Source organism: Symphalangus syndactylus, chromosome 5, assembly GCF_028878055.3.
Source record: "Symphalangus syndactylus isolate Jambi chromosome 5, NHGRI_mSymSyn1-v2.1_pri, whole genome shotgun sequence".
NCBI lineage: Eukaryota > Metazoa > Chordata > Mammalia > Primates > Hylobatidae > Symphalangus > Symphalangus syndactylus.
In genome coordinates, this window is record NC_072427.2 from 80,351,967 (window position 1) to 80,366,944 (window position 14,978).

General features: G+C 41.4%; 1 protein-coding gene across 4 annotated transcripts in view; it reads left to right on the plus strand.

Annotated features, from left to right (window-relative positions):
* PKP2 (plakophilin 2) overlaps positions 1 to 14,978 on the plus strand; it is a 109,825-nt gene that overhangs the window by 36,267 nt on the left and 58,580 nt on the right. For 3 of the 4 annotated variants that reach the window (XM_055280164.2, XM_063639211.1, XM_055280165.2), the window contains exon 5: positions 9,450 to 9,657. In XM_055280164.2, coding sequence (XP_055136139.2) covers positions 9,450 to 9,657 — 208 coding nt within the window. Of the gene's footprint in view, positions 1 to 9,449; positions 9,658 to 9,996; positions 10,000 to 14,978 lie in introns of all 4 variants that reach the window. The other variant, XM_055280163.2, reaches the window with a different exon arrangement.

Sequence of the window (14,978 nt, forward strand, 5' to 3'; positions counted from 1 at the left end):
TCTAACATCTGTGTCTATTCTAGGTAGCTTTTGATTGATTGGTTTTTCTCCACATTATGGGTCGTATTTTTCTTCTTCTTTGCATGCCTGGCAGTTTCTATTGGCTCCCAGGCATTGTGAATTTTATCTTGTTGGATGCTGGATATTTTTGTAAATATTCTTGAGCTTTGTTCTGGGTGCAGTTAAGGTACTTGGAAACAGTTTGATCCTTTCAAATTCTACTTTGTTTGTTTGTTTGTTTGTTTTGAGACAGAGTCTTGCTCTGTCATCCAGGCTGGAGTGCAGTGGTACAATCTCAGCTCCCTGCAACCTCTGCCTCCCGTGTTCAAGCGATTCTCTTGTCTCAGCCTCCCAAGTAGCTGGGATTACAGGCGCATGCCACCATGCCTGGCTAATTTTTGTACTTTTAGTAGAGATGGGGTTTCACCATGCTGGCCAGGCTGGTCTCAAACTCCTGACCTCGTGATCTGCCCACCTTGGCCTCCCAAAGTGCTGGGATTACAGGCGTGAGCCACCGCGCCCAGGCCAAATTCTACTTTTAAAAAAAATTTTACTTGAAGCTCTGGGATACATGTGCAGTGTGCAGGTTTGTTATATAGGTATATATGTGCCATGGTGGTTTGCTGCATCTGTCAACCGGTCATCTGGGTTTTAAGCCCCGCGTGCATTAGATATTTGTCCCAATGCTTTCCCTCTCCTTGCCCTCAAATTCTACTTTTAAGATTTGTTGAGTGGAACCAGAGGAGCATTTATTCTAGAGATAATTAATCCCTACTTCTTAAGGCAAGGCACTTTTGAGAACTCCACCTAATGTAGCAGGAATTTTTGAGATTTTTCTGGCTGGCTGATAAGAATAGTAATTGTTCCTACGCCTGTGTGAACATGAGCTGCTGTTCCCTGAAATCCTTTTGAATGATTATTTCCCTGGCCTCAGACAGTTTCCTCATACCACATGCACTAATTAATACTCTACTGAATACTAGCAGGCGGGCCCTCTGCAGATCTCAGGAGTTCTCTTGCTGTTCAGCTCTTTTCTCTGTGGTACTCCTCTTTTCTCTGTGGTACTCCTCTTTTCTCTGTGGTACTCCTATTTTCTCTGTGGTACTCCTCTTTTCTCTGTGGTACTCCTCTTTTCTCTGTGGTACTCCTCTTTTCTCTGTGGTACTCTTTTCTCTGTGATGCTCTTTCCTGCAAAAACTAGCCCTTTGGTCTTCTCAAACTCTGAGCTCTGTGCCCTCAACTCTGTTGAGTTTCTCTTAAGTTTTCTCTCACTGTCCCATAGCCTGGGAACTGTCCCAAGGCAGTGATATCTAAGGGATCGCTATCCATCATTTACTCATTTTCAGTTATTGAAACCGTTGTATGTTTTGTCCAATTTTTGTTTCAGGCAGTAGGTAAGTTGAGTTGTTAATTACTATCGAGTCGTTTTTAATTTTGATAAATAACTCCCCAATAAGTCCTCCCAAAAATTGTACGAATTTACACTCCCATCAACATTTTATCGGTGTTCATTTCCATGTACCATTACTACCACAAGGTATTATTCTCTTGTTTTTGTTAATCTGATAATTAAAAATAAGCAGTTCGTTATCATAGAAATTTTCTTATATTTGAAATCAAGACTAATAGTTGTCCAATCAAAGAGTTATTGAGGGCCAGGTGCAGTGGCTCATACCTGTAATCCCAGAACTTTGGGAGGCCAAGGCGGGCAGATCACCTGAGGTCAGGAGTTCAAGATCAGCCTGGCCACCATGGTGAAACCCCATCTGTACTAAAAATACAAGAATTAACTGGTGTGGTGGCATGCACCTTTAGTCCCAGCTACTCAGAAGGCAGAGGCAGGAGGATAGCTTGAACCCAGGAGGCCGAGGTTGCAGTGAGCCAAGATGATGCCAGTGTACTTCAGCCTGGGCAACAGAGAGACTCTGTCACACACACACACACACACACACACACACACACACACACACAAAAGTTATTGAGAAAAATATTTTTTAAAATGATAAACCCTTTTATAGAATTTGTCACCATCTTGCATGCATAAACTATGCCCATTATATATCATCAGCCATTTTTAGTTTAAGTTTAAAGTGGAATGAGAACTTAATGGAACTAATTCATCTGAGTTCAAATCCTAGTCTCTTACATTAATTCTATCCATCACTAATTACAGAGCTCTCAAGCTTTTCACCTTTCTCTAGTCTTTCCAAAGCATTCAAATTAATTTTCAGAGAAATAAGTACTCTTTCTATACTTATATTTCATCCATTTATAGAATAGGTAAGTAAATTACATAATTATAACAAATACAATTGACATAAATACCCTGGGAAACAAACCTAAATTACTGTTGGTAAACGTGTAACTCAACTGGTAGAAATAGAAGTGCAAAGGCTCAAACGGAGTAACCTCCCAGCTTTGATAGTACTCTGAGAATCAAGGAGGTTTCACAAAGGGAAAAGAGAATGTTGTTGGTTAGCCTTGCAGGTCACTTAAGTAAGGGTCACACAAAAGAGCTTCTGCTGATTTTTTTTTTTCACTTGCATTTCATTAATTATTCATGAAGTTGAGCACCTTTCAGTGTGGTTTTTGACTTTGTATTTCTTCAGTGAATTGTCATTTTTAATCCATTGTGTATTTTTTCTACTAAGATATATCTCTTTCTTAATGACTTACAGTTCTTTACCTATTACACATATTAATTTGTTGTTACATATGTGGCAAATAGTTTCTGCTGCTTTATTTTTGTTGTTGTTGTTTTTAACTTTGTTTTTTGTATCTTTCATCATGCAGGATTTTAAAATTCTTGTGAGATCAAACTAAATATTTTTCGTCTCGATGTCTATATTTTAGATATTGCTTTAAAAGACCTATCCCTACATCTAGACTTTGCCATTTCAAAAGCTGTGTAATTATGGAGCATTTCTCACTGACCCTTTGCCTATTTGTTCCATAGGAAGAATGAATAAGGATTTTAGAAGAAATTTAGCTAGTGATGAACATTTTTTTTTTTTTTTTTTTTTTTTTTTGAGACAGAGTCTCGCTCTTTCACCCAGGCTGGAGTGCAGTGGCGCGATCTCGGCTCACTGCAGGCTCCGCCCCCCGGGGTTCACGCCATTCTCCTGCCTCAGCCTCCCGCATAGCTGGGACTACAGGCGCCTGCCACCTCGCCCGGCTAATTTTTTGTATTTTTAGTAGAGACGGGGTTTCACCGTGTTAGCCAGGATGGTCTCGATCTCCTGACCTCGTGATCCGCCCGCCTCGGCCTCCCAAAGTGCTGGGATTACAGGCGTGAGCCACCGCGCCCGGCATGAACATTCTTTATACATATAGGTGAAGGGAATGGGGCTGAATATTGATCCTTTAATAGCTAGTCAGAGATAAATCTTTAAATCTTTTTTTATTCCTGGTTTTGTGGGAGGTTTTGTTTGTTTGTTTGAGACAGGGTCGTCTTCTGTTGCCCAGGCTGGAGTGCAGTGGTGTGATCATGGCTCACTGCAGCCTTGACCTCTGGAGGTCATTCCTCCCGCCTGAGTCTCCCAAGTAGCTGGGACCACAGGCATGGACTCGCCTGGCCTATATATATATATGTGTGTACAGTGAACGGTAGGAGGGTAGTTCACCTAGGTAATATGACACCAAAACTTGAACACTCTTTGAATCTTCTTCTTTTTTTTTTTTTTAATTATACTTTAAGTTCTAGGGTACATGTGCACAACGTGCAGGTTTGTTACATATGTATACATGTGCCATGTTGGTGTGCTGCACCGATTAACTCGTCATTTAGCATTAGCTATATCTCCTAATGCTGTCCCTCCTCCTTCCCCCCGCCCCATGACAGGCCCCGGTGTGTGATGTTCCCCATCCTGTGTCCAAGTGTTCTCATTGTTCAGTTCCCACCTATGAGTGAGAACATGCGGTGAACCTTCTTTTTTCCTTACCTCTCATAGTCACTCAGTCTTCAGGGCCTATTAATGCTACTTCTAAAAGTATTTGGCATCTACCCACATCTTTCCCTCCCTACTCAGAGATACTGTTTGGTCCCAGCACCATCTTCTGTTAATCCAGCTGTCTCCAGATTAATATCCCTGTCTCCATTCTTATCCATTCCTAATAGTCTCATGCCTCACAGCCCCTAGGGAGACCTTTCCAGTAGCTCCCCCCATTGCCTGCAGGATAAAAGACAAATCCCTTAATTTAGTCTGTAAGACCCTTCTTAATATGGTCTTATTTTCATGCCTGTTTCATATCTCATCACTGAAGTAGTTACTGCCATAAATATCTTGCAAAAACTTATTATAAAACAAATTCAAGTTTTTGATAAGAAATTTGAGAAATTAAAAAACGGAAAAGAAAATCACCCATAATCTCACCATTATCATTTTGGTTTTGTTCTCTAATTTTTAATGCATATATTTACATATCTTCAATCAAATTGCATATGTAGCTTTCTTTGTCCCCACAAAAAAATTTTTTTATTTCGATTTTTAAAAGTGTACACAAATACAGGCTCATTATTTGAAAACATAGAAAATGGCAGATCCTATTTATGATTCATACATTTACCACTTCTCCCAAATTCCCTAATCTCATTTCCTGTGTTTATGACTAGAAATGCATAGATATTTTCTTCCTTTTTTTTTTTTTTTTTTGAGATGGAGTCTCGCTCTGTCGCCCAGGCTGGAGTGCAGAGGCTTGAACCTCTGTCTCCCGGGTTTAAGCAATTCTTCTGCCTCAGCCTCCCCAGTAGCTGGGATTACAGGCTTGCGCCACCACGCCCAGCTAATTTTTTGTGTTTTTAGTAGAGACGGGGTTTCACTATGTTGGCCAGGCTGGTCTCGAACTCCTGACCTTAAGTGATCTGACCTGCCTCGGCCTTCCAAAGTGCTGGGATTACAGGCGTGAGCCATCATGCCCAGCCTTATTCCATTTTTTAAATGACATACGAATTTTTATAACATTAATATTTTATAAATTTCAGTTAACATTGTTAAAGGTGATGGTAGTTGCTACCTTGTGTTGAGTAACTACTGTGTGCCTGACATGTAACTGCTCATCTTACACAGTAATTCCCATTTGACTAATGAGGGAACTGTCTGGCTAATAAAGTGTCTGTCAGCTCTGCCTCTCCCGTGGATACGTCAACATGTGGGTGTGTGACAACCATCAACCAGTCTTCCCCCATTGCTGGATGTTAATGGTTTCTTATTTTCTGCTACTATAAAAGATGTAGTCACTATTTTTGCATGTTAGTCTGTGTCTTCATTTCACATTGGTTCCCAATAAAAGTTACTAGAAGTGAATATTTTAAAAGTTTTGACACATATTGCCACTTGCCTTCCTGAAAGGTTATGCCAGTTTACAGGGAGTGATTAATTCTAATGGGAGGGAAAGCAGAGAAAGGGAGTGACATTTCATAGAGGAGGTGATATTTGAGCTGGATCCCACAGGATGAGTAGGGCTTTGCCAGAAGAGAGGCAGAGTGGACTGAACCTTCCAGACAGGAGGAGGAAGCGAGAGCAAAGGCTCCAGGTCCGGAGAGAGCCTTTGCCTCAGCAGAGGCTGTGTGTTCCCTATGCTTATTTGCAACCAGAAGTCCTCATCATTTACTTATTTTATAATTGACCGGGAAGATAGTCAGAATAAAGCCACAGAGAGAGTTAAAATTCTCATATGTGACTCTGCCCTTTCATGTCTTTAGAAACCAACTCAAATGAGAACTTTTTTGAAGTTCTGAAACATTCATGGTAGTCTATTTCTTTTTCCCTTTTCCCAAAGGAGGGAAAAATACCCCGAGGGTTCAGTATAATTGGGAAACTCATCAAACCTCCCTGGTTCCAGCTGCTTCCCTGAATTTAAGGGACAAGAGCAGCATATTTGACATTGGTGCTAATGTGAATAGGATTCATCACCTACCATCTTCTAGTTCCATGCAAGGGGAAGGTCATTAACCTTTTGCATTTAGCAGGATTTATATCCATTTGCTTGATAAAATGGATGAAAGTAACTAAAGTCTATTTTTAGGCTTGGGATAAGTGCCAGACACTAAGGAGTCAAGTTATACAGTAAGTAGAGCTATAGCCGGATTTCGGCCTTTATCTGAGCACTGGTGTGTCTGTAGTTCTCTCTTTCCGGGCTAGAGCAAGTGCTGAAAGCCAAGGTGATAAAGGTGACAGGGTAAGGGAGCAGGTGTGAGCTGGGGAGGCTTCCGTATGCCACTTCTTACTAATTCTATCATTGCAGCTTGAAATGCAATATGGCCAGTAAGCCATTTCCCATCATGTTTTGAAGAAAGCAACTTATTAATGATGAATTAAGTTAATAAAATATTTCTAAAGCTGCCAAAATACCTCAGGACAAATAGGATTTTGTTTTTGCATTTGATGTGTATACTGCTACTGGGAGGATTTGGTATATCTGGCATTCATGAAGCTTATAAAGTGTGAATTTACATTATGAACTTATATTTTCTCAAAAACTTAAAAACAGGCACTGTGGCATGGTAACAGAATAACAGATCTCACCCAGAAGACACGGGTATATATCCCACAGTGCTATTTTGCCAGTCAAGACCTTTCTTTTCTGTAGTTTAACTTATTAAAAGGAGGAAGCCGGCTGGGCACAGTGGCTCATGCCTGTAATCCTAGCACTTTGGGAGGCCAAGATAGGTGGATCACTTGAGGTCAGGAATTCGAGACCAGTCTGGCCAACGAGGCAAAACCCCATCTCCACTAAGAATACAAAAATTAGCTGGGCGTGGTAGGGCGTGCCTGTAATCCCAGCAATTAGGGAGGCTGAGTGACACAGGAGAATTGCTTGAACCCAGGGGGCGGAGATTGCAGTGAGCCAAGATCCTGTCACTGCACTCCAACCTGGGCGACAGAGCGAGACTCCGTCTCAAAAAAAAAAAAAAAAAGTATGAATTTACCTTAAAACCTTACCATGAAATAAAAATTAGGGAATTAGGGAAACGTGAATCACAGATTGTTTTAACATAAATTGTGTATTTTTTGTTTGTTTGTTTGTTTAAGGAAGTGTAATACAGGTTAACTATCACTTATCCAAAATGCTTGAGACCAGAAGCATTTTGAATTTAGGGTTTTTCAGATTTTGGAATATTTGCATTACGTTGGTTGAGCATTCCTAATCCAAAAATCCAAGATCTGAATTACTCCCTTGGAGCATTATGTTAGCATTCAAAAAGTTTCAGATTTTGAAGTATTTCAGATTTCTGATTTTCAGATAAGGGATACTTAGGCTATAATAGGAATAGATGAAGTGATGAAATAATCTGTTGGACCAGATTTACTTGACAGCTAAGAAATCTTTATTTTTTTTTTTTTGAGCTGGAGTCTCACACTGTCGCCTGAGCTGGAGTGCAGTGGTGCCATTTCTGCTCACTGCAAGCTCCGCCTCCTGGGTTCAAGCAGTTCTCCTGCCTCAGCCTCCCGAGTAGCTGGGATTACAGGCGCCCACCACGCCTGGCTAATTTTTTTGTATTTTTAGTAGAGATGGGGTTTCACTATGTTGGCCAGGCTGGTCTCGAACTCCTGACCTGGTGATCCGCCCACCTTGACCTCCCAAAGTGTTGGGATTACAGGCATAAGCCACCGTGCCCGGCCAGCTAAGAAATCTGTATCATGCATTTAAATGGCTTTAGACACAGTCGAACAAAATTGCTGTGGCCACTCTCCCGTCTGTCTCTTGTTCTGCAAATGTCTCCTCAGAAGGGAGCCAGCAAGTGGAAGTATTTACTCCTTATTACGTCCAGTGAAGCCTTAAAGGAATCAAGAGTACTTTCTTCTTAAGGTTCTTGCAATCTATTAATTAGATAATGTATATAAAACTCCTAACATTATACTGACACTTCTTAACGTTAGAAGCAGGAGGGAGAGGAGTTGGAATTTTTGCTTTATTATGATGACTGTGGTTGTTATTGTTGTGGCTATTATTTAGATTGTTTTACAATTCTGATATTTCTGCCTTTCTACTCTTTTCTCCAATCCTGTCAAAGGAATATGTAATATTGGGGGGCTGTGTCCTAAATACCGTTTACCTGTCTATGATAGGGAGGCTAGAGCTTGATACATAGAAAATATGCAAATCTGCCCCGGGCCAGGCGCGCAGCTCTCCCCTGAGCATAAACTGCTGGCAGTTAGGGTGTCCTTCCTAAGTGACAAACTTCGTCTGAAAGGCAAGCTCGTGCCCATTCATGAAAACTTACTTCCTCAAAATTTCTGCATGAAGATAGTGAAAATGAGATCTTTACCAACAGCTCTTGGCAACTTAAAGGTTTCAAAATCAGATGTGAGTGGAGGCCTAAGAGAAGGAAAGCCTTCAGTCTACAACCTAATGTTTTATTTCACCAACGCTGTGTCTACCTTTAACTTCTTTAGATAATATTTTCCGACTAAAACAGAAAATCTCCCTGCTTAGATTAGGATTATTTGGCCCCTTCTTATATCAATTTGTTTCCCATTCCTGGTTGTGCCCTTTCAATAATAGCATGCGCTTTCTTACGTATTTGGATAGAAGGAATATTTTTTAAGTAACACATTTAAAAGTGTAAAATTATTTTATCTGCTTACAGTGCTTGCATAAGTTTTATAAGTCTTTTAAAATACTCCATGCAATTGATTATAAGAATTTAGGATTAGTGGCCGGGCACAGTGGCTCACGCCTGTAATCCCAGCACTTTGGGAGGCCGAGGCAGGCGGATCACGAGGTCAGGAGATCGAGACCATCCTGGCTAACACGGTGAAACCCCATCTCTACTAAAAATACAAAAAATTAGCCGGGCGTGGTGGCGGGCGCCTGTAGTCCCAGCTACTCGGGAGGCTGAGGTGGGAGAATGGCGTGAACCTGGGAGGCGGAGCTTGCAGTGAGCCGAGATCCTGCCTCTGCACTCCAGCCTGGGCGACAGAGTGAGACTGTGTCTCAAAAAAAAAAGAATTTAGGGTTAGTTTGCATTACTACTGAGGCTGACATGGTAAATGCATTTTTATTTCTGTTAATGAAAGTGATACTATTCATTTTATATGGACTATAAAGTTTTGTCTTAGGAAAAAACGTACATACTTTTGGATTCTTTAATAAAAAAAAACTCTCCTTACTGCCTAGATTCCCAATTCTTTTCATTTTTATTATGCTCCAAGCTTTTCTCATTTAACTTTAACTAGTACCTATGCACCCTTTATCACTTAATCTTCCCCTTCAGTTATTTCATAGCTTTCAGTCTTAACTTCCCAAATTTACCATAAGTTCCTTGATGACAGATACTGCCTTATAGCCGGGGTATATTCTACAAGAGCCTCAGTTGTGCTACACATAGTTGTTGATGAAGAAAGGTTATAATCAGCATCAGTAAACTTCATCTGTTTGTATTACATGGAATGCCTTGATGCCACATCAAAATTAATATTAGAAATATGCATCTACTTCTTCCCCAGGTTAACCAGCTTCGTGGCATCCCCAAGCTTCTGCAGCTCCTAAAAGTTCAGAATGAAGACGTTCAGCGAGCTGTGTGTGGGGCCTTGAGAAACTTAGTATTTGAAGACAATCACAACAAATTGGAGGTGGCTGAACTAAATGGGGTACCTCGGCTGCTCCAGGTGCTGAAGCAAACCAGAGACTTGGAGACTAAAAAACAAATAACAGGTAGTGCTTGCTGAACATTGAAGAACCTAACACATTTGCACCCCAGCCAGATGCCTTGTATCATCTCTTTTTCTTAAGTTTCCTGGAGCAAATGATTGATGGGCTTATTGTTATGCTGGAGATGGCTTTAAAGGAACATTGTTACCTGCTGGCTTAGACTCCAGATTTGAGCCATATTCGAATTCCTTTTTTTTTTTTTTTTGAGACAGAATCTTGCTCTATCACCCAGGCTGAAGTGCAGTGGTGCAATCTCAGCTCGCTGCAACCTCAGCCTCCCTAGTAGCTGGAATTACAGGCATGTGCTACCACACCCGGCTAATTTTTGTATTTTTAGTAGAGACCATATTTATACTAAAGTTTAGTTTCACCATGTTGGCCAGGCTGGTCTCAAACTCCTGACCTCATGATCCGCCTGCCTCAGCCTCCCAAAGTGCTGGGATTACAGGCATGAGCCATGAGCCACTGCGCCCAGCCTGAATTCCTTTTTTCTAAAGGGGAAAATGTTCTGTGGCTTTTGCTTAATATTCTTAATTAGAAACTCTATGCACTTTTGACTAAATGTCTTTAAAACAACTTGACAAGACTCACCGCAATGAAAATTCTGCTTAAATTCACTAACAGCCCGCTTTGTAGTTTAAGAACGTGTAGGATTTCACTGTTATCCTGGGTGTCCCAAACCTTCTAAAGAAAACTGACAAGAACCACACCCAGTTGTTTGTGTTACTTACTCAACAACCGGCTTGCTGATCTATAGAAAAGGAAAATGAAATGGAGCGTCACACAGTTTTCCAATGTGGAGGATCAGTTTAATCAAATATTAGAAACTGTTTTTTCCAATCTTTCCGTTATCTGGACTCCTCTCAGTACCACCTCCTTAGCTCACTGCAACCTTAAAGAAGAAAAGAGTAACTGGATATGTTTGTTTTTTTAATTCTCTACTTCACATTTTTGTTCAAATACTGATTTGAGCAAAGGTCTCCTTTTTATGCAATGAATTGGAGAGATGGACTAATCAGATAGAATTAAAACAGCAGCGTTGGTAATATGTCCTCTAAGCATGAAGAGAAGGGGCGAGTTTCATTTAAATGAACAATCGTATGATAAAAGAGAAAATGATTTATTGATGTTCCAGAATAAGCCCTCTCCCTGCCATCACCATCAGTTCTCCGCTTGTGTTCCCTGCACACAGTACAAAGAGTCCAGGAGGGGCTGGGTGCAGTAGCTCATGCCTGTAATCCCAGCACTTTGGGAGTCCAAGGCAGGAGGATTGCTTGAGCCCAGGAGTTCGAGACCAGCCTGGCCAACATAGTGGGACCCTGTCCCTACGAAAAATAAAGAATTAGCCAGATGTGTTAGTGGTATGTGCCTGTAGTCTCAGCTATTCGGGAGGCTGAGGTGGGAGGATTGCTTGAGCCTGGGAGGTTGAGGCTGGTGCAGTGAGCCATGATTGCACCACTGTACTCCAGCCTGGGCAACAGAGTGAGACCTTATCTCAAAAAAATTTAAAAAGATTGCAGGAGGCATAACTGAGTGCAATCATCAGTAAATTTTTGTTAAATATCTTCAATGTCTCAGCGATATACATACATTTTCTAATTTAATTATCACAAAAACCTTGGGTTTCTAGGTATTATCAGGTGTTATATCTCAATTTTACAGATGAGGAAACCAATGCTCAAAGAATATATATCATAGAAGAGGTGTTTTTTTTTTTAACTATGTGAATAGTTGACAGTGTTCTGGTAAATACTTTTAAAGGAAGTACTCCACAAATATTGTTCTAAAGTAAATTGAATATATTTTGCTCTTCTACCTGCTTCATTTAGTTATATAATAGGTTTAATTTTTTTTTTTTTTTTTTTTTTTTGAGACGGAGTCTTGCTCTGTCACCCAAGCTGCAGTGGCGTGATCTCAGCTCACTGCAAGCTCTGCCTCCCGGGTTCACGCCATTCTCCTGCCTCAGCCTCTCCGAATAGCTGGGACTACAGGCGCCCACCACCACGCCTGGCTAATTTTTTTTTTTGTATTTTTAGTAGAGACAGGGTTTCACTGTGGTCTCGATCTCCTGACCTCATGATCCACCTGCCTCAGCCTCCCAAAGTGCTGGGATTACAGGCGTGAGCCACCGCGCCCGGCCCCCAGGGTTTAATTTTTCTATAAAGATTTTGTCATTATGTTATCTCTACTCGCTTTATATCTTAAAATATCACATTTAAAAAAAATTCAACATTCATTTTAGATTTGGGGTTACGTGTTCAAGTGTGTCACATGGATATATTGTGTGATGCTGAGGTTTGGGATACGAATGGTCCTGTCACCCAGGTTCTCAGCATAGTACCCAACAGGTAGTTTTTCAGCCCTTGCCCCCATCCTTTCCTCCATCTTTTATTCATCTTTATGTCCATGTATAGCCAATGTTTAGCTCCCATTTGTAAGTGAAAATATGTGGTATTTGATTTTTTGTTTTTGCATTAATTTGCTTAGGATAATGACCTCCAGCTGTATACATGTTGCTAAATATCACATTTTAAATTCTGATATATTTTAATGCTATAAAACTATGTGAGGTACCATGCTACCCTCTCTACTCTCTTTTTCTTTTTGAGACAGAGTCTCGCTCTGTTGCCCAGGCTGGAGTGCAGTGGCGTGATCTCAGCTCACTGCAACCTCTGCCTCCAGGGTTCAAGCAATTCTCCCTGCCTCAGTCTCCCAAGTAGCTGGGATTACAGGCGCCCACCACCAAGCCCAGCTAATTTTTTGTATTTTTAGTAGAGACGGGGTTTCGCCACGTTGGTCAGGCTGGTCTTGAGCTCCTGACCTCAGGTGATCCGCCTGCCTCCGCCTCCCAAAGTGCTAGGATTACAGGCGTGAGCCACCGCGCCCGACCGGTACCATGCTACCCTCTTGCCAGCATTCTGTCATGTCCCATGAGGGATTTCTTTTCATATCCATGATTTGTATTGAAATACCTGTAGAAATTAAAAGTGATTCCATTCATTTAACCAACATTTACAGAGCAGCTTTCAGGGGTCGGGTACTGAGAATCACAGCCTAGGGAGGGTGTGGATTTGGGTTTTTTTTTGTTTTTTTTTAAAGGATGGGGCTCTCACTGTGCTGCCTAGGCTGGTCTCCTGGGCTCATAAGATCCTCCTGCCTCAGCCTCCTGAGTAGCTGGGACTACAGGGACATGCCACTGCACCCGCATTGGATTTTGTTTCTCCATCTACTAGTTTTATAGTCAGGAAATACTTCCTGAAGGGTTATGTTTCATTGTGGACCTTAAAAGAGGAACAGGCTTTGGATTGGTGTTTTGAAGGAGGATGAAAGTCACTCCTGGCAAAGTGAGCATCACTAGCAAGGCAAAGAGGCAGAAAGAAACTAGCTGCCGGGCATTTAGAGGAGACGTGGAAAATAGCATGATTTGGAGTTAGGGTGCCTGGTAGTTAGAAAGCTTGGGAAATGTGTGTGTGCTTGCGTGTGTGTGTGTGTGTGTGTGTCAAGGGAACAAGCCATTGAATCACGCTTCCTCTTCTCCTGCACAGGCAATAGGAGACTAACGTCAGAGAACATTCTGTGATGTTGATGCCATATGAAACCATTCAGGCATCATTAGATCATCTATAGAGTTGATAAATGGAGGTTGATTGTGCAGTGCAGCACCCAGGATTTCTATATAAGCCCAACATCCCTACTGGAGGGTGTTCATTACATGCTAATTGAACCGAACAGACATTTGAACATCTGATACAAATCCCTCTAAATTACTCCCTTTGGCTCTACTAATAGAAGAGCTAAATAAGGGCTTTCTGGGCCTCAGAAATAAATTGTTAACCTAATATAGACATTTTATATCTTTGTTTAGAAACACAAAGAAAGAAAGTATATATGTGAATCTTACTGGTCTATTTCTTCGACCTTTTTTTTTTCTGAACCCCTATTATGTGTTGGTCACTAAGCTAGGGCTTCCTGTTTTTTTATCCCTGTTTCTCCTGACAACTCCGTAAGAGATGGAGGCATATTTGGTGATTTACATATGATCAGTGTGAGACTCAGATGGGTTAAGTAAATTGCCCAAGGTTGCCTAAATAGTAAAGAACAAAGCCCGGGTTTGAACCTGTTTCTATCTGAGTGTTTTGCTGTCACCCCACCTACTTTTGAGGCATGTGATGACTCATTTGTATAGTCTTTGAGAAGGGGCTTGTCTTTGAGACTGATCAGAGAGCAGAGAGCTCTTCCTCACTCCTCTTTGACACCCCTCCTCTCTCTCTCTTTTTTTTTGAGAAGGAGTTTCACTCTTGTTACCCAGGCTGGAGTGCAATGGCGCGATCTCAGCTCACCACAACCTCTGCCTCCCAGGTTCAAGCGATTCTCTTGCCTCAGCCTCTCAAGTAGCTGAGATTACAGGCATGCGCCACCATGCCTGGCTAATTTTGTATTTTTAGTAGAGACGGGGTTTCTCCATGTTGGTCAGGCTGGTCTCGAACTCCCGACCTCAGGTGATCTGCCGGCCTCTGCCTCCCAAAGTGTTGGGATTACAGGCGTGAGCCACTGCGCCGGCCCCTCTTCTTATCTCTGCCTTGGTTCAAGTTGTCTTCATCTCTCGCTCTACTTCTGCAGTAGTAGCCTAGGATCTTGTCTTCTAATGAAAGAACTTCAGGATCAGAGACACCCCCACTCCCCCCACCCCGGTGAGATTGTTCTTTCTCCCTTACTAAGTGAGTGTGGTAGTGTTCCCGTAATTGAAGTGAGAACGGCACATCTTAGTCTCAGAAGTTCATCTTCAAGGTCACTGAGTAGTGAGCATTGGCTGGAGTGAGCAGGGATATACCTTGGATTAAAACGGACGAGTCATGATAAGAGTGCAGCAGGAGTTCTTATCCCTCTTTCATTACGTATGAAAGAGTCAGGGGTGATTGTCAGTGAAATGTGTTGAAACTGCATATTAATCCCTGCATATTTTATAGAAGTACTTAATTGGATTGCTGTATTTTAATAAAATACTCAAAATGTTTTGCTATAAAATATTTATTATGCACTTTCAGTAATTGTATATTATTTTATTCTGCATTCATAATGTATAACAAGGTACCCTGGGTTTATATATAACTTGGAATACATGGCCATTTCAATGATCTGATATTCCAGTTAAGATTTGCAAAATTTAGGTGAAAGGAGGGGTATATCTATGCAAGGGAAATTGTAAAAAAAAAAAAAAAAAAAAAATCCTCCCACTCTCTGACCACCTTGAAAAACATGGTTAAAAAGAACCAGTTTTCTTTCTTGTCCTTTTCCGAGCAGTCGGTGACCTCATCTTTTCCTCC